The sequence below is a fragment of the Molothrus aeneus genome, chromosome 17 (genome assembly GCF_037042795.1).
Source record: "Molothrus aeneus isolate 106 chromosome 17, BPBGC_Maene_1.0, whole genome shotgun sequence".
Classification (NCBI taxonomy): Eukaryota; Metazoa; Chordata; class Aves; order Passeriformes; family Icteridae; genus Molothrus; species Molothrus aeneus.
The window spans coordinates 6,062,849-6,085,137 of NC_089662.1; the positions used below are offsets into that span (position 1 = coordinate 6,062,849).

Below are 22,289 nucleotides of genomic sequence, written 5' to 3' on the forward strand. Positions count from 1 at the left end.
CAGGGGCTCAACATGTGCCCAGGCCCCCTGTGCAGCAGGTGTTGGTCAGACAGTCACAGGGCTGCCCAGGAAGGCATGAGGAAGGGGATGTGGAGGATGACATCAGCAATCTTGCACTTTAAAGCAATGTCCTTTCTGTCATTTTCACTGTTGGGCTGCTCCTGACACCTTTGCCATAGAGTTTGATCCTGTGCTAAGCCATCAGCTTCAGCTGGTTCCAGATCCACCCAGAGCAAAACTGTGGCACTCAGTGTCTGAGCCGAGGCTTGTGTCTCTGTAATCATTAGCCAGTTATTGCTTATATATCAGGGAGGAACATCTTGGCTTAGGAGATCGAGGGTCAATTCTCGCTTCCAAGCTTTGACCTGGGAGCAGCAGGGCAGATGCTCCTCTAAACACCTCTCAGCTTCACCAAAACAGCCCAAGACAGGGTTATTTATGGGCTACACAGCAGCAGCAGGGAAGGGAAGTCCAATGTTCCCTGTCTCGATCGTTAGTGGCCTTGCAGTGCTCCCTGTGTGATGGAGATGCCCTAATGATAGCTCTGCCCTTTAATGACTTTGTGCCAGAGTGATGGAAAATCAGGGAGGTTCCACGGGGAGGCAGAAAGGGCCATCCCAGCCCCTGGCTGGGGAGCAGGGGATGAGACGAGGAGAGCGCTGCGGTGACCCAGCAGTGTGGAGGCTCTGCTGCAAAGACAAGAGGGTCCTTTTCTGCCTTGGTGGCACAGAGGGGACATCAGCAATCCTGAGAGCTCCTGCAAAGCAGCATCATTTCACTGAACTCACTGAGGCAAGCAGGGGATGGACCATGGGGCTCCCACGCCTTCAGAATCCCATCTGCCTCTCCCTGTTACTGCTGTGGGATCCTGCCTGGCCTTTGAAGTCATCACAGAGCTAAACTCTTATTTAATGACACCTGAAGGACTTGGTCCACAACCTCTCATTTAAACAACCAGCAAATGCCTGTAAGATCTTGAAAGAGAAGAGGTAGGAGGGAACAAGAAGCCTGCACCTCCTCCCAGCATGTCTGAGCAGGGGGGGACCCACGAGCATCCCTGGGACAAAGCACTGGACTCCTGGCACGGCTGTGGGAAATTGGAAAGCCTATCTGAAGTGCTATTGTTTCCTGTGCTGTCTATTTTGCAGCTCGGTTTCCAACTTGTTTCTTTATCTCTTGGAACAATTTCCCATCTGAGCTCACTTCCGCATCTCGCCCCGGAGCCCGCCTGGAGATGTGTCCAGCATGCATCCCATCAAATACAGCCTTGTCAGACAGCAGCACACCCCTGCACCTCCCTGCAGAGGGGAGCCCTTGAACCCCATGCCTGGAGAGCAGCTCGGACCTGTGGATGGAAATAATCATCCATGCATAGCTGTTCCTGGGACAGGAGCGTGGATTGTCACTGTTTCCAGTCCAAGCCGCTCTTCCCGACTGCCCGTAGCTGTGGGTGGTGCAGTCCAGCTCCCCAGGGCTCGTGTCTTGCTGAAGTTTCCACCCATCAGCAGAAAACACGCCGTGTCACGGGGCTGTTTTAAAGCCTTTGGTTCCTCTTCGCTTAAACGGGCAGCAAAGTGGGAGATAGTCCAGTACATCACAGAATTGTGGGCTGGTTTGGGCTGTAAGGGACCTTAAAGCTCATCTAGTTCCCGTTCCCCTGATCATCTAGTTCCAGACTTGCCCAGAGTGTGCTTAGGAGGGCACCCAGGCCCCCAGCTCGGTGCCAGGTTGGCACAGTGACCTTGGCACTGGCTGTGTTGGGAACCAGCGCACATGGCTCTGCACACGCGCGCTTCGCAAAGAAAACCCTGAAACAGATTTCAGGAACAAATGTGGTTTGAACCTGGGCCAGGAACCAGGACCTGCAAATCTGCATGTTGCACTGACTTCCCTGCAGGCTATGGATCTGCTGGCTGCTCTCACTGGGGAGCAGGGAGGGGTTTTCAAGGGCTGGGGGCTGGCCAGGCTGCCGGGGGCATCGGCCACTGGGCAGGGTGGGACTGGTCATTGAGTTTAACTCAGCCCTTAAACAAATCTGCCCAACTCCATGTAGTCTCAGTGGAGATGCAGCATCTGAAACATCCATAGGATGGCATGTGGGATTGGTGAGCTTGTCTGGAGAAATGTGGAGAACAGAACTGCCTGGATGTTTAAGGCAAAAAAATAAGAAATGGGGCCTGTGCATAGCAAGCTTGCCCTCACCTCACAGCTGTGGGCCCCATGCCAGGAGGGCGCTGGGATGGCTTTGGGGTCTGCAGCCAAGAGGGACATGTGTGACTTGGGCTGTGCTGTGGTTCTTTCCCTGAGCTGCAAGACTCAAAGGCTGGCCTTGAGTTTCCCAGCCCATGCTTGACCTGTTGGGGTCTCACTCCTGTGACTGTGAGGTTTCAGCTGGGCCTGAGCCCCCTGGGCTGAGAATGGATGGCTGGATGGATGGATGGAAACCTGACTGCATGCTGTGCAAGAAGCTTCCACCCAGTGCAGCTGCTCCCACCGTTCCTGACTGTGCTTGGCAACCTTGGCCACCAAAAACGTGGGAGATGAGGGTAAAAGCCCATTTCTGCATTGCCCCCTCTACCATGGCAGAGGTTAACAAGTCCAGCTACTGTCCTGAGCAATGTGTCCCACTCCCACACCACACACCAGCTTGGGGGCAGCATGAGAGGGTCAGGTCAGTGCTAAATTGATCCTAAAATTATCTCACCTCGGGGCACCCTTTTGCAGTAATTTGGGGTTGGAGGCATAGCATTGTGTCTGGGTTCACTTCTCCACTTGCTTTCCCGCTGCATTCCTCAGTTTCCCCTAGGAACACCTGAGGAGAAGCTGTTCTTGGAGTTGGTGAGGTTTTACACAGAGTATGTGCCTCAGTTTCCCCTTCTCCCAGCCCCAGCTGCACTGCCCTACCCCATGCACACACCATGGGCAAAGCCTCCCCTTAGACAGGGCAGACAGAATCTGATCTCTGTGAAGCACAAGCACCTTCCTCATCCTCAGCTGCAGCAGGGTCAGGCAGTGCTCTCCCTGGGCTTCCCATGTCCCCGGGCTGAAGCATGTGCTTGCTGACTTATGCAAAAAAACTACACAGAAAGGCTCTTGGAGCCACTCCCTGCTCAGATGGGCCCTTTCCTTCCCCTGCCCAAGGGGCGAGTTCTGGTGGGGCCCTGCTGTGCTGGGAAAGGGATTTGGAATCCTTGGAGCAGCAGGAGGGAGCTTCCAGTGAGCAGCCTGCTGCACCAGGCAGGGAGGGTGACGTGGGATCAGGAAGGGTGCAGATGTAGCTGCAAAGTCACTGTGACCAGGATGATGAGTTCCATGCTCCAATGCCATGAGCAGCTGAGCTCAGAAGGCTCAGGCTGCTGGGAGCAGGGCAAGGAGGGCAGCTGCCTGCCCTCCTGGCTGCCTGCACAGGTGCAGGTGTGTGGGGGGGTGTGCACATGTGTGTGCACGCTCACCTGAGCCCTCTGGCTGATTTGGGGTGGGCACAGCTCTCGTGCTTCACAGTCAGCACAGGGGGGCTATGCTGAAGGCACTGTGAGCCACAGGTGATGGGAAGCAGAGGAGACGCCCAGTGTCCCTTTGTCCCTGCATCCCTTCAGTCTGTCCCTGATTGAGGATGAGCAGCACAAGCAGGGGCTGGGGAGATGCCATGGGAGGGTGCAAGGTTCACGTGTCACTGGTCACATCCACCTCACCCATAGTCCATCTCTGCTCCCCACCACAACTGCAGAGCAGTGCCAGAGGTGGGCAGAGCCCAGCTCTGCTCCAGGAGCGACAGGGATAAAAGACACCAGCTCAGCATTTTTCTTTGTTTTTCATCTGCTCAGGTTGTTGATAGTGAGCACCATCAGGGGCTGAACCTCCCAGCTGGATCCTCTCTGATGTGAGCATCCCACTCACCCTGGGAGCAGCTGGCAATCCAACACAGCATTTTGGGCTTGGAAAAGCTTTTTGGGGCTGGCTGATCTGGATCTGCCCCTCGGGACCCTCCCTGGTTGTTCCTCTGATGCATCCTGAGCGATGCTTTGTTTCGGTGGTGCAGATGGGAGTGTCTGTGGGGACCATCATCTCTCAGGGCTCTGTTGCCAGTGATGTCCTTGGTGTTCCAAGGCCAGAGCCACAGTCCATGCTGTGATCACTCATATGGGACCTGCTCCTGGTCCCATCCATGCCCATGGAGGTGAAAGAAGGAGTCAGGTGTGCACTGCTGGAGGCTGACTCTGCTCATCCAGCCCTGACCTGCAGCCACACATAGCACATGTACATTAGGGCTAGTGGCTCCATGGTTCCCCAGAGCATGAGGCTTGTGCTGGGCAAATGCCCCAAAGTCCCAAAGTAACCCAGGAAAATGATCAGCATAAATTTGATAAATTTGCACTGTGGCATCCTGATTATTTATTTGAAAATGTTCAGGGGTCTGCAAAGTGGAAAATGGTTGAAATTTGTGACAGAAGAGCCTTGGCCTCTGCTGGGCTTGTCCTTCATCCCCTCCCATTGCAGTGAAGCCCAGCAGGTGTCCTGCCAAGTCTCCAGCTGGGAGAGGGGCAGTTCCCAGCCCCATGGGTGCACATACCCACAAACCCTCCCAGCATTTTTCCTTTTTTTCCCCAAGAGTGTTTCGGTTCCTGTTCCATGTCAGGAGGGCTGTGGGAGGTTTCCTGCCACGGGGGTCCTACAGGACCCCTCAGCAGGGCTGATGGGGCTCTGGCTGTGGTCCTGGAGGGCCAGCGGAGCCCTGGGAGCTCCTTGCCTGGCTGGACTGGATGGGCTGGTTTCTCTGAAAGTGGAAATGTTTTAGCAGTGACGCCAGCGTGGCCAGGGGTGGTTGTAACTTGCTCAGATGTGGAGCTTTTCTGCCTCCTGCGTTCCTTGCCCCCTTCCTCCCCCTGCCCTGGAGATTTGCTGCCTGCCTGCACTGATGTCTTGCCCAGGTCAGAATGGGTGTGTCAGCCCTACAGCCACTGTTTTATCCGGATCTGAGACACCTGTGAGTCACAGCAGCCTCCTGCTGCCACCTGCCTCTTCCCCAGGAGCTGGGCAGGGCACGGGGTGGGCTGGGTGCTGCCACAGCCATCCCCTGACAGCCCCCGGGGTGGATGTGCACTTCCAGAAAGCAGAAGGAAAGCACATTTCCTGGAGCCTGAGGCTGCCTGTGCTGCAGGGAGAGGCGCTGCAGAAATGGGGAACAGAAATCACCCCTCCTCCTCCAAGGGCTAGCTCGTGTCACCAGGTCTCCATCACCCCCTCCAGTGGGATCAGTCCCTTGTCCTGGTTCTTTGCCTGGAGGAGGATGGGAACAGCAGGGCTGGGATGGGCCATGGGAAACTGAAGAGTTAAATGGCTGGCAGTGGGAGCTCAGAGGTGCCAGCATGCCCAGGGGCCAGTGTTAAAAGGGCACATTTTGAGGAGTGCTGAGCCACAGGGCTGTTTTGGGGAAGCATTGTCCCGTGGCTCCAGGCAGTCCTGGTAGCCAAGAGCTCCAGCTCCCAGTGCCATTCCAGCTTGACATCAGAGTTTCCCTGCCTAGCATTGTCTCTTCCCAGCCCCACGGGCACTCCTGCCCTTGGAAGCATTTCCTTTCGGTTTCCTTCTCCCGGACTTGGCAGGAGGAGAGTGGTGCCCTCATCACCTGCCTGGGAGAAGCCAGCTCAGGTTAATGCAGGCCAAGGGCTTTGTGTGCCTTGGAAAGCATTTGCTGGAGCTGGTTGGGCAATTCCTGGCTTTGGCTGGTGTCCTGATGGGAATGCTGGAAGTGCAGACTTGAGTCAGGCTGGGAGGTACTGGGAGGCATCCCTGCTCTGACCCAGAGCACAGTCAGGCTGCACAGCACCCAGCCAGCTCTGAGCATCTCCTGCTGGGGATCCCACCACCCCTCCAGCCCCTGTGCCTGTGCTGGACCACTCTCAGGGTGAGAAAGCTTTGTGTTCCCTTCTGTAGTTGTTGGATGCCCCTACAGTGCAGAAAGGATGCACCCACACACTGACAGATCCAAAGATGGTCCCTGTTGGTCCCCAGGCCTGCTGCAGCACAGTGACAAGGATGTGACAAGGTGTGGCAATGGCCACCTTCCCTTCTCACATCTCTCAGTGGAGAAAAGGCTTAAAACTGAGTGCTCAGCTCAGCACCAGCAAGCACAACTTGCAGCACATTCCGCTTCCTGCATCCAGCTGCTTGCATGGTTTCAGGGAGATAAGGCTTGTGGCTTTATGCAGGATGGTGCTTGGGGGTGCCCAGTGTCAGGATGCCCCTGCCTTTGTCTGGTTTTGGGCTGCTGTGGGGGCAGGGGGGGCACAGCCTGCAGCTCTCTGTGCCACTGAGCCACTGCCCATCACCCCAGCAAGCCAAAATCTGCCCGTGGAGGGGCTGACCCTGTGATGGCTGGGAGGGCTCAAGCTCCCTACATGCTTACAGTGTGCTTGCTTGGAGTTTCCCAGTTTCTTGGCCACATGAACATGCAGAATGTGCTTGTGTGCTTCTCAGGGTTTGTTTTGGTCTTTTCAACTCCCTGTTTTGACATGTCTTTTTGGAGGCGTTTTGCATCGCTCCTGACTGTGCTCTCCCCCATGCTTAGGGGGAGTGAATTTGGATGGTTGATCTAATTATCCTTTCCCCTCTTATGAAGCACTGGCCTCTGCTGTCTTGGGCTGAGGAGCTTTAATTAAGATGGTCTTAATTTTAACGGGAGTTGACAGGGCCAGAGAGGAGGAGTTGGGACTCATATCTGTGGGGAGTGTGTTGGAACTTATATCTGTGCTGGGCCCCTGCACAGCAGCTGCACTGCCCTCCCTACTCCAGCCATTCTTTCATCTGGAAGAGTTCTCCATCAGCTGGGGGAGCCAGGGGAAGGCTGGCCTGCCTTGGCTCAGATGCCTTCATCATGCTGTTACTGGGTGAAGCAGAGATCAGGACTGAGGACACCTGCCTGTGGCTGCTCCTGGCTGGAGCTGAGGGATGAAGTGAGCATCCCTGCATTGTTCCTCCTGTTTTAGGAATCAGTGCAGGTGAGAAATGAGTGTCCTTGTGGAGGAGAAGGGCTGCAGGCACAAGCCAGACATGTCCTCACTGCATCAGCCAGGCAGGGACAGGGTCTGCAGCATCACACCCCACTTTGGGGCTGGGGCAGCAGCTCCCCCTTTTCACAGCTCCTGGGACGCATTGCAGTCAGCCTGGTCCCAGCCTGGCAGAGACAAGCCTGTGTTCCCTGTCCCGTACTGAGCAAAGCCTGATGGCAGGGACAGGGGACAGGAATTGTCACTGGCTGGACACAGTGACTGTGTATTCAGGTGGCAGAGGGGATGGTGGGCTGGGCCAGGGCAGCCAGGCTGTCCCCAAAGCACGGGGGCTGTGCTGCTGCTCGCTGGCCCCCAGCTGTGATGCTTGCCGTGGGAAAGGGCAAAACCAGGAGCATCCCCTGGGACAGAGGGGGAAACTGTTCTGTGAGCATATCCGGGGCTGTGCATGCACTGAAATGTGGGGAGGGAGCAGAGAGCAAAGCAGGGAAGGGGACAGGGTGCCCCCTTAAGATGACTAAAAGACTCCTCGATGATTAAAAGACCACCTCGATGCCATGGTAATGGCAGCACTGACCAAGCTGGGATTTCACCCACAGCACTAACCCCACTCTCTGGGGGCCACGCTGGCAGGGGCAGCACTGCTGCCACTTCGTGCCCCCCAAGCAGCAGTACGGGGAGGGTGGCAAAGTGCCCTTCGGTTGCCTCCAGCCTGAGACCTCTGGTTTAATGCCCCCCTTGCGGGCGGCTTCCATTGATCCTGCACGGATCTGCCCCGGCTGGCCCTGCCCTGGCTGGAAGGGGGCTGGTTGTGTGCCAAAGGGATGGAGGGGCTGGGTGTGTTCGGGACCTCTGCTCTGTGCCTCTCCCTGTCCCCGGTGCCGGCTGCCATGGGCTGGGTGCCGCCAGGCTGCTTTGTCTCGCCCGCCGTCCCGCACGCTTCATTTTTCAGTCTGGTGTGAGACAGTTGCCGTGATTAATCTCACCGGGGCTCTGCGAGCTGAGGACACGGCTCAGCTCGTCTCCCTCCATCAGGGGCTGGGTGCTGGTGCTCCCAGCCCCTCGCCCCCTGTCCCCAGCACCCCCACCCTGCTGCGGGCAGTGCTGCTCAGCACCCCCGGCTCTGGAGCAGCTCCAAGGACAGCGCCTTTATTGCCGGAGATGTTTGTTTCCCTCCCCAAAGCTCGGGTGTCTGGTGCTGGGCCCCAGCTTGTCGCGGCATTTCCCAAGGTTTCTGCCTCTGCCGTGTTTTGTCTGCTCCCAATCAGTGTCTTTTGTTAGTGTCTTTGCGAAGGCGATAAGATCGCTTCCCCTGCGCTGTCAGCCTGCCCGTACCACGGCCATTGTATCCTTGGGCGATCCAGGAAAGCAGGAAAGCAGCCGGAGCGGGACTCGCCGCGGAGCTGCCGCTTCCCCTCGCTGCCAGAGCATCTCTCCTCGGGGAGGTAGGGCAGAGGATGGAGCCTTTTCCTGCCACCCAGCTTGCCAGTGAATTTTCTGGGGGGAGACAGCCCGGAGCGTGGGTGTTGGGCGGTCCAGGTGGCATTTCCAGCGCCGGCAGCGGGGGACGGGGATGCCGCTGCCTCACGTACCGTGATCTGATCCGAGCTGAGCTGTGCAGCCGAGTGTGCTTCATTTTTAATTGCTTTTGGAGAGGGTAGGACTGGGCTGGCCTCTCCTTGCTGCGGCCTCTGCCCCGGGCAAGTTGCTCAGCCCTGGCACCCTCCCCTCTGTCGAGGGAGGAATGGAGGCAGGGAAGACCCCAAATGCAGAGCCAGCAGCACAGGGGATCGGTGGGGATGGCAGTGCTGGTGTTCTCTGAGCCTGGCTGTGGCTGTGCCAGTGATGTGCTGGTGAGGATGGCAGCCCCACTGCCAAGCCAGCAGCAGGGCAGTGCCAGGTCGTGCCAGATGTGCCAGGGAGTGCCAGACCGCTGCCACAGCAGCCACTTTCAGCCACCAAACAGGCAAATCTCTCAGCATGAGGTTGCTAGTGCGTCCATTCACCCAGGGACCGGCTCTTCCCCATCAGCAGACCTGGTACCTTGTGGTTCTGGCACATGGCTGACCCAGGCTGAGGCATATTTGGATTTTCCTCGTGGCTTTTTTGGGGGTAAATTATTGTTGTGGCCCGTGTCACAGTGTGCCCGGGGGGCAGGGACAGGGCACCACGTGTGTACACGGCACAGCTTTATTTGTATGTGCTGCAGCCTGGAGTTGGGGCTGCAGCTTCCCCCCTGCATCCCGCTGTGCAATCATTGCCAGCCAGTATTTGTCAAGTACAAATTACAAACCATTCAACGTCTTAAAGAGCTGTCAGTCAGCTCCCACTCATTATCCTAATCAAATGCACTAAAAATAGTGACAAAACTTATTAGTAGGGGGAAGGGGAGGCCATGAAAACAAACCTGCGGTGGGGCACGGCCCCTGCATGCAGACACTGGGATATTCCCTTTATATGAGGTGTGAAATCCGGGATGTTGCCCTTGGATCAGGTGTGAAACCGGGGCTCCAGCTGGGACAGGAGCCTGGTGGGATACTGCTTGGGGCCTTGAAGTAGGGTCTGAATCCCCTCTGTGCAGGAGCAGGAGCCCCTCGGTGGTGGCTGAAGGCTCTGCCCAGCGCTGGGTGAGCAGGGCTGGTTGGAGAGAGAATTTCCTTTCTGTAGGAGAAGAAGGAGCAGTTCCTGCAGGAGCTGGCACTGGGAAAGAGTGGCAAAGCCAGGTGAGGGGCTGCCCTGGCTCTGCGGGGCCATGTCCTGCTCTGCTTTCCACCTGCAGCTCTGCCCCGAGCTGCTGCTGCTGACTGGGGTCCCCCCATCACGCAGGCTTGTGACAGAAAACCGTCCTTTTTGAAAAATTTAGCTAAAGCACGCTTTTCTGGATGAGCCAGGGCTTGAGCAGCACAGGTTGCTCCCATACCTTGTGCTCAGTTTGTGCCGTAGCATTTGTCTCAGCTGTTGGAGCAGATGACTCATCCCGGGGGACGAGGTCTCTGCTTGGTGGCCGACCATGCCCTGCCACAGGTCGTGGCTGTCCAGAGATGGAGCAGCAGGGCTGGAAATGCTGGTGTGTCTGGAGGAACTGGCTTTGCTTTTCCCCTGAAAAATCCCTTGCTGGGCTGGGGGTGCCTCTGCTCCCCTTCCACTCTGGGACATGGCTTGGGGTGGCTCCAGCCGCCTGCTTTCTCATCCCCAGTGGGGTTGATGAAGTGGAGCAGAGAATCATCCCCTCTTCACACAGCAGAGATCAGAGTGAGCGGTGTGAGCTCACCAGAGGGATGACGAGGAGGAGGAGGAGGAGGATGAAGGCAGCCCTGGGCACTGAACCGTGGCGTGGCAGGAGAGGGTGTCGGGGCTGCCGCGGTGCTGACGCTCCCTCTCCTCGCAGGCTGCAGCGGGAGCTGAGCTGAGTTCTCCGGCAGCACCTCCCCACCCCGCGGCCAGGCTGTAGCCGAAAGCACCGGTAAGACATCACCGATGGCCTGGGCACCGGGCAGCTTCACCTTCTGGGGGGCTCACAGCGGCGGCACTGCGTGCTGTGCCACAGCCACAGCATCCTGGAGCATCCCGGGCAGGCTGGGGCTGGCTGCAGGTGCGGAAGGCACGGCCCTCCACAGTGCTCCTGGTGGAGCTGATGCCTCGCAGCCCATGCCGGTGGTGGTTCCGAGGCCCCTCAGCCCATGCCGATGGTGGTTCCGAGGCCCCTCAGCCCATGCCGATGGTGGTTCTGAGGACTCGCAGCCCATGCCGATGGTGGTTCTGAGGCCCCTCAGCCCATGCCGATGGTGGTTCTGAGGCCCCTCAGCCCATGCCGATGGTGGTTCTGAGGGCTCGCAGCCCATGCCGATGGTGGTTCTGAGGGCTCGCAGCCCATGCTGATGGTGGTTCTGAGGGCTCCCAGCTCACTCTGGTGCTGGTTCTGAGGCCTCTCATCTCATGCTGGTGGTGGTTCTGAGGTCTCCCCGCAGTTCACTCCGGTGATGGTTCTGAAGCCCCACAGCCCATGCTGGTGATGGTTCTGAGGCCTCACAGCCCATGCCGGTGGTGGTTCCGAGGCCCCTCAGCCCATTCTGGTACTGGTTCTAAGGCCTCACAGCCCATACCAGCGGTGGTTCTGAGGGCTCTCAGCCCATGCTGGCGGTGGTTCTGAGGGCTCTCAGCCCATGCCAGGGGTGGTTCTGAGGGCTCTCAGCCCATGCCAGCGGTGGTTCTGAGGGCTCTCAGCCCATGCCAGTGGTGCTTCGTGCCGTGCCGCTGGCGCTGCCCCCCAGGCGGAAGGCAGGGAGTTCCTGCAGGCTGCGACGTGCCCGGGGTGCTAATCCCTGCCGCTGCAGGAAAGCTTCAAGCCGAGCACAGGCAGCGCTGGCCGTGCTCCAGCCCCCTGAACAAGCCCTGGCAGGGGGACAGGGGCAGTTCTGCTGAAAGGTGAATGAAGGGAAGCGATGCTGAGCCCCCCATGTCAGCACTGTCAGCTGTGAAAAGCACGGCAGCTGGGCAGAATCCCACTGGGCATCAGCCAGGCTGCCCTGGCTGGGTGCTGGTGGTGCTGAGCCTCCCTGCAGCCTGCTGCGTGTGGAAATGCTGTATTTATTAGACATAAATTTATTAGACATAAACACAGCATAGCTCCTGGCAATGGGTGTTTTTTGCAGTCTGGCTGCTGTTCCACAGCTCCCAGTGATGCTGCTGGGGTGTGCTGGGAGCCACCAACACTTCCTCCCCTGCCCTTTAACTCCAGGGGGATTTTCATTGTCAGCTGTGCCAGAAGCAGGGGGGTCTCTCCCTGGTGCCTCCCGAGGACCTGAGTGCACAGCACATTCCTGCTGTCATTAATCACTCCTTTGCCAGGCTCTTGCACAACCCTGTGTTCTCCCAGGGGAATCTGCACCCTTTCCTTTCCGGCTGCCAAGGGGGTGTGGGAGCTGTAAGGGTTTTCTCAGGCCCCTCTCCTCCCTGGGGACAGGTGGAAAGCCACAGGGCTAAGGCCACATGGTCATGTAGGCTGAGTTACCTGGGACTCAGAATGGTCATGGTGCAAGGCTGCCAGTGCCCCTGGGCACAGTTTGGGGTTGCCAGCCTGTATTTTGCATGGGCCAGATTGAAGGCAGATTGAGATGCAAAGCAACAGGAGAGCTTGGAGTGGGGCTCTGCAGCCCCTTCCCCAGAGAGCTGTGGGCTCCTGCCTCCTCCTCCTCCATCTTTGGCTCTTGCAGCCAAAGCCCTGCCAGGGCATCGTGTCCCAGTGACCAGCACATCCAGCAGAGCCCTTGCCTGGGAGGGTCAGCACCCCAGTGCAGGGTGGGAGCTCTCCCTGCCCAGACTGCTGTGTGAGGAGGGATGAACTCACAGTTCATGGTGTTCCTGGCCAGGACATGGCTGGAAGTTGCACATCCTGTGCCCACAGGCTCACAGGTGTGAAGGTGAGGACCCCCTTGATTTAGGGAAGTCCCTCTCCCCTCTCTGTGCTCTGCTTCTACCTAATCTCTGGGCATATTTACTATTTGATATCTTGATTTCCTCAGCACACTGATAAATAATTTTCTGACCCAGGCTAAGAAAATGTGCTTGGGGGACACTTGTGTCCCCAGAGTGCTGCTAAATCCACCACCCTGGCTGGGGTGTTTTCCTGCCTGGGGAAGTGCTGGTTCCAGGGGAAACTCTGAGCAGCTCTGCTCTTGCTCACTGTCCCGTGGGGAGTCACAAGCCACACGGTCACAGCCCTGCCATGCTCCCACTTTTCTCCCTGCACTGCCACTGGCATCCCGGGAGCCCCAGCGGGTGCCAGAGCCCCGGGCAGAGGTGAGCAAGGGGCTGGCTGGGGACAGGGAGGTGGGGGCTCCTTGTCATCACTCCTCAGGTCTTGCTCTCCCCTACTGCAACAGGCTTTTAAAGTGCATTTATGGGACAAACTCCTTCTCCTTGGCTGCAGGATCTGCCTCTGGATTGCCAGAAGTGACCATTTGCAAATCCAAAGCTTTTATTTGACCTTTATTTGCTCTGAGACCCCCAAAGCCTGGCACAGGTATGGGTGGACTGAGTCCTGTGGCAGATAGAGGCATAGCCCCTCTTCATCACCTGCATCCACAGGGGGAAGGACAGCTCTGCTGCCCACTCTGCTGGAGTGGCTGCTGGAGTCATACCCAGCACAAAAATCCCCAGTTTATTACATTTCCCAAACCATGGCAGGATCTGAGCCTGCCGGCACGGGTCACACAAGGACACTGCTGGTCCTCTGTGCAGTGTGGGAGCTGGAAAGCAGTAGATGGAAATTGTGTCTTTTGGGAAATGAGCCCTGATCATCAGTCAAACCCTTGCTGTGGGAGGGGAGCTGAGGGGGACAGGGAGCAGCTTGTGCCTGGCACCCCTCAGCTTTCCCACAGCAAGAGCCAAGGCTTTGCCCCAGTGACACTGGGGCTGTGCAGGCTGCTGGGGCTGCACATGGCTCTGGGGGCTCAGCCCGAGCTTCTCTCCAGAGCTGGGCTCAAAACCCTCTGCTGGATGAGGCTGAGCCCTCCCAAAGTCTCACTGCATCCAGGTCTGCACCCTGTGGGCAGCAGCTGCCTCCTCTGCTGCTTCTCTGCTTGTTTTCTTATCAGAGATACTCTCCTCCCTGCTTGTCTCCACCTCCCTTTTCCCTCCTGCCATGCGTGATCTAGCCTAAATATTTCCTGCCATAGCTTCAGGACACTGCTGGGTATCCTGCCATCTTTAGAGACTGCAAATAATTCCCTGCCTTCATTTATGTCATTACCTTGAAGGTATTTATAGAGTGTGGTCTTGAGTGGAAAGGAAGGCTATATATAAACTATTTCACTGTATATAAAAGCGAGATCCCTTGGTCCTTAGCTGCAAACTGCCTGAAACTGCTCCTGATTTAAACTTTTATCCTGTTGGCTGCATGCTTTGGACTTCAAAGGTCCATCTTCAGTACTAAATCCCCATCCTGGTAGAAACTCATGTGTAGGAGGAAACACGTGGGGACTGAGCTGTGTCCCATGGCAGATGCCTGGCCCCAGAGCTGCCACAGTCTCAGCACAGGTCCAGATTCCACACTCAGCATCTTTGCTCTGCACTCCCACAGCTCAGCATGCTTCCGTCTGCTCCCAAACCATGTCCTGGCTGTTTCACTGCCTGCTGCAGCCACACAGGAGGTGTCTCCATGTTAATGAGGGGCAATGGTATCCCAGGGCAAGGGCAGCATGGCCAGACTGCCCAGCAGCTGCTGCTTGAACTGACTCCAGAGGTTGTTTCGTTTCCTGGTGGGCAGGCATCTGTCACTCGAGCCCTGGGAAACAACTTCTTCTTCTTAACAATAATAATTACAATAATAATAATGATGATGATGATGATAATAATAGAAGCCCTCTGTGTGTCCTCCAGCCCGGGACCATGGGGAGCAGCAAGAGCAAGCCCAAAGACCCCAGCCAGCGGCGGCGCAGCCTGGAGCCCACGGAGAACACCCACCATGGGGGTTTCCCAGCCTCGCAGACACCCAGCAAGGCGGCTGCCCCCGACGCCCACCGCACCCCCAGCCGCTCCTTCGGCACCATGGCTGCTGAATCCAAGCTCTTTGGGGGCTTCAACACCTCGGACACCGTCACCTCGCCGCAGCGCGCCGGGGCGCTGGCTGGTCCGTGGGGCTGGGGCTCGCCAGGGTGGGGTCCGGGTGGGTTTGTGAAATGTGGGGCTCCTCGAGCCAGCTCAGCTACCTTAGAAGGCATAAAATCAGCAGGGTGGCTTCTGTGGTAGTGTTGGAAACAAAAAGGTTTTAATAAAAGGCAAAATAACAAAACTCTTTACTGAGAAAAACCGAGCCAGGTGCAAGACGTCCTTGCCCCTGCTAAAACACCTCACAAAAGTCATTATTTTCTTTGTTCTCTTCTTTTTCTAGTAAATTGCTTAGGTGGGACTTTTTGGCTTCTGTCCAATTAGCTGTCATTAAGTTTGAGGTGAACTCCCCAAGGTTCTATGAGATGTCTTTTCACCTAATTGAGGAGTGAAACTTCTGGGCTTATTTCGTTTTTAAGGGGACAAAGGATATTTTTGTCACTCCGTCAACAGGGGGCACATTCCTATAGGTTTGTGTCCAGCTTCTTGGGGTTTGGGGTTTTTGAGGGACTCTGGGCTTAGGGGAGAAGCAGCTCTGTGTTATCAGCCAGTGGGAGAATGGTGGGAGGGAGTGTCCCTGTGGCTGTGCCCCTCCTGAGTGCTCTTTGTCACAGGGGGAGTCACCACCTTCGTAGCCCTCTACGACTACGAGTCCCGCACGGAAACAGACCTGTCCTTCAAGAAAGGAGAGCGCCTGCAAATCGTCAACAACACGTGAGTGTCCCTGCAGCCAAGCCCACGGGGTGAGCTGTCACTTCTGCCCCTCCTGTGGAACCCCAGCCCAGCCTGGCAGGACCAGCTGCCCCAGGGGTGGGTGCTCAGAGGGATGTGCCAAAATGCACATGGACACGGTGACTTGTCCAAGGACACTGACACTGAAAGCAGTCATTTGCCTGCTTCCTCATCCTCCTCACCCTGCTGCTGGTCACTGTGGCCTCACAGCCTTGTCACCAAGCCATGTCCTCTCTTTGCTGGCCATTCTGTGCCACCACAGAGCCATTCTGTGCCCTCCAACACAATCCTGACTAGTCCTGTCCCCATCCATGCTCAGCTGCCTCTTGTTAGCCTGGACACCTCCCTCAGCTTCATGGGTGCTTTTCCCTGTGCTTGTGTGCTGCCTCTGGTCTCAGCTTCTCTCTTGACTCTTCTTTCTCTCCCTCCATGCTGTCGTTTAGGAGAAAAGTGGATGTCAGGTGTGTATTGCACATTCTTACTGTTATTATAAATGACCTAAATGATCAAAGCCTGTCTGCTGCCCACTTGAGGGCAGGTTGGATGGAGCAGGGCTGGGAGGAGATGGTTTCCAGATGGTTTTGTGGTTGGTTGCATTTGTCCTCTTTGAGTGACCAGAACAGAGCAGGGAGTCCCTTCCCATGCTGGGAAAATGTTCCATCCAGAGCTGTGTCTGCACCTGGGAGCTTGGAACCCATCCCCTTTCCTTGTCCATGTGTGGCTCCCCTCTGCACTCTCTTTCCAGCTGGCTCTTCACTCCCCCCTGCCCTTTGCATTTTTCTTTTGCATTATTTAATTTTACTTTTATATTTATGAGTGGCTCTCAAGTGGTGATTCAAGTATTTCCTCAGGGGTCTGACCCCCTGGTTTGCTCCCCATCCTGGGTACCACAGCACATCCATCACGTGCAGGGCAGCATGGCCAGCTGGAAGATGCTCCTGAAAATGATCCTGTATTAACCCCATGTGTGCTCTGTCGTGTCAGGAGGCGCACACAGTCCAGAGCCTGGCTGGCAGAGCCAATGTCCCCAATGTCCCCAGCTATGGAGCTGCCACAGGGTCCTGAGGGTCTGCAGCTCCTGCTCCCCCTCCACTGCTGCCTTCCAACCTGGGCACCCAAAACAGCAAAGTCAAAGGGTGGAAAGACAAGGGAACATCCCAGGAGTGAGATTTCTCCTGCAGTGCTTGGGCAGTGTGGCACAAACATGTTTTCAGTCTGATCCTTGTTCTCGTTGTTCCAGTGCTGTTTATTAATGATTTGTTTCATCTATGAAGTCTGGGATGTGCAGCGTTTCAACATTGCAGGAAAAGCCTGAATTTGGGAGTTTTGGTGCTTCTTACTTTCAGTCTCAGCAGTGTGTGAGCCCCATGCTTGAGTTCTGCTCTCTGGCTGTTGCAAAGTGAGCTTTGCCCGTGGGGGTCCAGATCAGGCCATATATGAGGGGTTTTTCTTTTCACCTTTTATCAGTTCTGGGGTTTCCACACTTTTTTTCCCCTTTACTGCTATTTGTCCAAGGCTCAGTCACAGGGAAGGCTCAGTCTGTCATGGCCTCTGCATCACCCTGGGGAGCAAAAGGGCTTTTTTTGGTGACACAGTCCTTTGGTGGAAGATACAGGATGTGGCTGCCAACCTTCCCAGTGCCTGTGTGGGTGAGATGTCCACAGGGAGAGAGGTGGTGGAGGAAGTTGGGAGTTTGTTCAGTGCTCAGGGGTGAATCACTCTTCTCAATGACCTCCCAGAGATGCTCACACAGTCTGGGAACAGCTCAGGCTGCTGCACTCTGGGGACAGCCACAGACAGATGTGTGATGTCCCCTTCCTCTGGTCTGCCTGGCAGGACAGGCAGTGCCCTGGAGCTGCAGGGAGAGCACTTGGGTTCAGTCCAGGAAGGGCTGGCAGGTGCTGGGCACAGTGGCCAGGGTGGCTTTGCAGGGTAGCAGCAGGTTTTGGCTGCTCTGACAGGGCTGGGGTTGCTCAGGGAGAGATGAGAAGCCTCCACATCGCTCACCTCCCTGCTCTGGGTCATCCTACCAATCCACCCAGTGCAGAAAGGCTCTTGTGGTACCATTTCCAGAGGGAAGAAGTCTCCTCCCAGCCAGCAGGCAGCCAGCTGGGATGTGGTGGGATATTTTGGGTAAGATTGTGCAGGGAATTGTTGAAATGCTTTGTTTTGATGATGATGATTATTATTATTTTTTTCCCCACTGAGACATTTTTGGAATAGTTTGTTTTGCTGAATTCCCAGCTCGTAGCCTTGCAGCCCAAGCTGGAATAAAGCCACAAGTCAAAAGCTGGGCATTTTTCAAGCAGATGTTTACTATGGTCCTGTGGGAAAGGAGCCCAACCAGCCTCCTGTCCCCTTCAGAGCCACCTCAGTAAAGGTGACTTGGGGAACAGCCCTGGCTGAGGGGCACAAGCTGCCTGCCACAAGATGTGCTGGGGCTGGAAGAAGCTAAAATGTCATCCAGGGCTGCTGTGAGGCTGTTCCAGGGGCAGAGCCCAGCTCTGTGAGTAGGAAGAGATGCCTGGAAGGTCCCCACCATCCCCACCAAGTGACACCATCACAGGGAGCTGGGGGCATGTCTGGGTTATTCCAGTGCTTTGAAGCATCACTGGTTTAGCTGGGAAAAGCACAGATCACAAGCAGCTGGTGAGTCTGAAGCAAGGATGGAGGTTTACACGTCTGCAGGGTCAGGGATGGGTCTGGATGTGGTCTGGTGATCCTTGTAGTGGTGGCTGAGGTTATTGGTGTTTTTCTGTAGCTTGTTTGTGGAGGTTATCCTGCCAAGTTCTTGTATCCTTACGGGGCTGTTCCCACGAATCTGCACTTTTCCCGTAGCCTCATCTCCCTTGTGGTCAGGATGAATTCAGAGGCTGTCTTTGATGGGCAAGAAGATGCAGGTGGTGGGAGGAAAAGCCCTGCTGTCCACAGGAAGGGGAAGCCACCTCCTGCCGTGCTCTTGTTGTTCTCTATTTGTTGTCCTTTCCAGCCCCGTCCGGAGCAGGAGCCGGTGGGAAGGAGGGCAGAGCACCCTCCAGCTCCTGGGGACATGCCTGGGGCCACTGTGCCCGGGGCAGGAGGGCTGGCTGGGGCTCAGCTGCAGGTTTTTAGGGACAAGGAGCCTCACTCGTGGCTGTGCAGGCACAGCCCTTGCTGGGGCAGCAGGAGGCTCAGGGTCGGGCTGCAGCCTTGCAGGGGCTGTGAATGGGACACCCGGGCTGGACAGATCCTGCTGCATCCAGGCTGGACACCACAGACCACAAACCTCAGCCCTGTCCTGCTGCTTTTCTGCAGCCTGTGTTTAACTAACTCCCTTGGGTTTTCCTGGTTCCTTTTTCAATTGCTGCCATCATTCTGTTGCTTCTCCACGTTTCCTGTCCCTCCCCTTGCCTGCTGCTCCCTGCTGCCAGGACCCCGAGTGGCCCCCAGCCTCCAGCCAGATACCCTTCCCATTCAGGTGGCTCTAAAGGTGTTTTGGCTTGCTGGCTGCCCTGTCTGATTCGGGTTTAAAGCATTCCATATGTGGATGGATGGCCCCAGGAGCGAGAGCTCACCCAAACAGAGCCAGGGGCAGGGGCTGGCAGCAGGAGCTCTCCTGGCTGGGCTCTGGCTGTGGGGCTGGGGGCTGTGGGGCTGCACCTTTTCCCAGTGGGGCTCTGTGCTGGCTCATCCTGCCCCAATGCCTGTGGGCGGGTGAGGGGCTGGCTGGGGGGCTCCTGGCTCCACACTGAGTGTGTTTTGGTTCTCTTGCAGGGAAGGTGACTGGTGGCTGGCTCATTCCCTCACTACAGGACAGACGGGCTACATCCCCAGTAACTATGTCGCGCCCTCAGACTCCATCCAGGCTGAAGAGTAATTGCCATCTTTTAGACAGTTTATAGACAAGTGATAGCAAACACACCCTGAGCACTCCCCCTCCACCCCTGCCCTGCTCCTGGGAGAAGCCTCCAAGTCCTCTGGGTTTTTCCTTTTTGTTAGTTTTCCCCTGTGAATGTGCAAACCAGCCTCTCTTTAAGGCCATAGTGCAGTGCTGCAGCGTGCTTGCATGGTGGAGGGGTGAGTGGTGGCATAGCAGGGCTGTGGATGCTTTTGCTCTGGTTTTTGTGGAGAGCCTGGAGAAGAGAAGGCTCCAGGGAGATCTCATTGCAGCCTTCCAGAACTTAAAGGGCATTCTAAAAAAGAGTGAGGTGTTTTACACAGGCAGAGAGGCCTGTGAAAGGATAAGGGGGAATGTTTTTAAACTAGAAGAGGGGAGATTTAGATTAGATGTTAGGAAAAAACTCTTTACCCATTGGATGGTGAGACACTGGCACAGGCTGCCCAGTGTGGCTGCCCCATCCCTGGCAGTGTTCAAGGCCAGTTTGGATGGGGCTTTGAGTAACCTGGTCTAGTTGAAGGTGTGGCAGGAAGGTTCCAGCCCCTCTGGCAGGGAGGCGATGCCCAGCCCAGGCTGTATGGGGATGTGACACACACCGAGGTGCCCGAGCCCAGACACAGCCCCTGCTCTCCCAAACCTGCAGTGGGAGGGCCAGGGCTGAGCCCCCTGCTTGGGCAGGCAGTGGAGGGGGGTGGTGCCAGGGGCTGAGCCCCTGCCTTTGTCCTGCAGGTGGTATTTTGGGAAGATCACTCGCCGGGAGTCCGAGCGGCTGCTGCTCAACCCTGAAAACCCCCGAGGGACCTTCCTGGTCCGGGAAAGCGAGACCACGAAAGGTGAGCAGGGCTGGGGGGGTTGCTGGCCTGGAGGAGACCCTCTCTGGGGGGTGTGGGGGTACCCTGAGTCCCCTCAGTGTCTGCTGCTGGTCTCCAGGGAGCCAATGCTGATGTGGCCATCACATCACCAGTGACATGCCTGTGCCAAAGGCACTGTTACACCACTGAGCCCATGGGCTGGAGGGATGTGGCCACTTCTCTCCCACCTCTGCCCACCCAGTGAATGCCCTTCTCAGAGGTGGTTCAGCTTATGGCAGGGTGGAAGCCAGGGGTCTCACCAACTCTGGCAAGACCACCAGGCAGGATGGTCTCTTTTCCTGTTTTGTTGTTTTGTTGTTGGTTAATTTGGCTGGGATTTTGTACACCCCCAACTAGATTTTTTTTTTGTTTTCTCCTGGTCCCTGTATAGTGACAGAATCTTGAACACATGCTGCCTGGGCAGCCAGGCTGAGGGAATGATGAACTTTAGTCCTTTCAAGTCTGACACTTCTGAAAGTGCGAGTTGTGATCTTTGAGGTTTGACTGCCTGAGGATGTTTCTTACCTGATTTAGTTTGGCTCCAAATGCACCTTTGGGAAAAGCTCTTTGATGTTCCTTTCTGGTTTTATGCCTTGAACTTATCACTATTTGTTTTATTCTGATGGAAGCAGCTTCTTCAAGCAGCAGCATAAATCTTGCCCTCTGCTATCTGTGGCCCCAGCAACACCACATTGTTCTCATGTGGGCAGAGCACACCCAGGCTCCTGAAGCCTATGGTGGGACTTGTGCAGGAGGGAACTGGGCCCACCAGCCCCTTAGCTCCTCTCTGAGACACTGAGGAGCTGTTGGTCAGCAGCTCCCCCCAGCCTGGCTCTGCCTGCTCCGCTCCCCTTGTTAGCACATCCCATAGGATGGCTGCTGGTAGAGCTGCTGTGCAAGCAGAGGGCAGCTGGAGGTTGTGATGGTGTGGCATGGCTGTAGCTGGGGGATGTGTGCCATTCCTCCCTGGCACCTGGTGCCAGCTGGTGCAGCCAGGAGCTGCTCCCCATCCTGTGCTTTTGGGTGAAGGCAGCACCTCCATGCCCAGCCCTGCAGTGGGACCCCATGGGGAGCACCCACCCATGGCACATCCCCTGCAGCCCCTCTGTTGTGCCCACAGGTGCCTACTGCCTCTCTGTGTCTGACTTTGACAACGCCAAGGGGCTCAACGTGAAGCACTACAAGATCCGCAAGCTGGACAGCGGCGGCTTCTACATCACCTCCCGCACCCAGTTCAACAGCCTGCAGCAGCTGGTGGCCTACTACTCCAGTGGGTAGCCATGTGGGTCCCCCTGGGCTCTGGGGGGCACCCTGGGTGCTGTCCCTGCCCTTGCTGCAGGGTGGGTGCTGCTGGGAAGTCACTGCTGCACCGGGGGACACCAAAGCAGCTGTGTGGAACTGTGGTGAAAAGCTGGGTTCAGGGCAGAGGGTGAGGATTTGGGTCCCCAGGGTGTTTACAGGAAAGCTGTGGGGTAAAGACATCGCATGCCTAAGTACCCAGGTGTCACCCTGCTGCTGTCCCTTCCCGTGCCAGAACATGCTGATGGCCTGTGCCACCGTCTCACCAACATCTGCCCCACGTCCAAGCCCCAGACCCAAGGCCTTGCCAAGGATGCCTGGGAAATCCCCCGGGAGTCGCTGCGGCTGGAGGTCAAGCTGGGACAGGGCTGCTTCGGAGAGGTGTGGATGGGTAAGGACCGTTCCCACCCTGCTGTCCCCTCCCTGTCACCACCTGCATCCTGTCCCCAGCCACTGGCAGATGCCTGGAGCTGGTGGTGGGGTGGGGGAGCACAGGAGGGACACAGCCCCCTGCCCCGTACGTGTGTCCTGAGTAGTGTGTCCTGTGCCACAGGGACCTGGAATGGCACCACCCGGGTGGCCATCAAGACACTGAAGCCTGGCACCATGTCCCCAGAGGCCTTCCTGCAGGAGGCCCAGGTGATGAAGAAGCTCCGACATGAGAAGCTGGTTCAGCTCTACGCTGTGGTGTCAGAGGAGCCCATTTACATTGTCACTGAGTACATGAGCAAGGGTGAGCAGGGGAGGGACACTGGGGGGGACAGCTGAAGGGCCCTGCTCCTCTGGACTGGTCTCACCATGGTCTTCCTCACAGGGAGCCTCCTGGACTTCCTGAAGGGTGAGATGGGCAAGTACCTGCGGCTGCCTCAGCTCGTGGATATGGCTGCTCAGGTGGGTTTCCATATCCCTGGCCTC

The 22,289-nt window shown here is 56.8% G+C and overlaps 1 protein-coding gene across 3 annotated transcripts in view; it reads left to right on the plus strand.

The window, feature by feature from the left end:
• Window positions 1-22,289, plus strand: part of SRC (SRC proto-oncogene, non-receptor tyrosine kinase) — a 28,800-nt gene that overhangs the window by 1,920 nt on the left and 4,591 nt on the right. The window contains exons 1-10 of one of the 3 annotated variants that reach the window (XM_066561378.1): window positions 10,435-10,470; window positions 14,388-14,637; window positions 15,230-15,329; window positions 15,791-15,808; window positions 19,101-19,199; window positions 19,954-20,057; window positions 21,196-21,345; window positions 21,610-21,765; window positions 21,928-22,107; window positions 22,189-22,265. In XM_066561378.1, coding sequence (XP_066417475.1) covers window positions 14,397-14,637; window positions 15,230-15,329; window positions 15,791-15,808; window positions 19,101-19,199; window positions 19,954-20,057; window positions 21,196-21,345; window positions 21,610-21,765; window positions 21,928-22,107; window positions 22,189-22,265 — 1,125 coding nt within the window. In that variant the 5' untranslated portion in view covers window positions 10,435-10,470; window positions 14,388-14,396. Of the gene's footprint in view, window positions 1-10,434; window positions 10,471-14,387; window positions 14,638-15,229; window positions 15,330-15,790; window positions 15,809-19,100; window positions 19,200-19,953; window positions 20,058-21,195; window positions 21,346-21,609; window positions 21,766-21,927; window positions 22,108-22,188; window positions 22,266-22,289 lie in introns of those variants that run through there. The other 2 variants (XM_066561376.1, XM_066561379.1) reach the window with 2 other exon arrangements.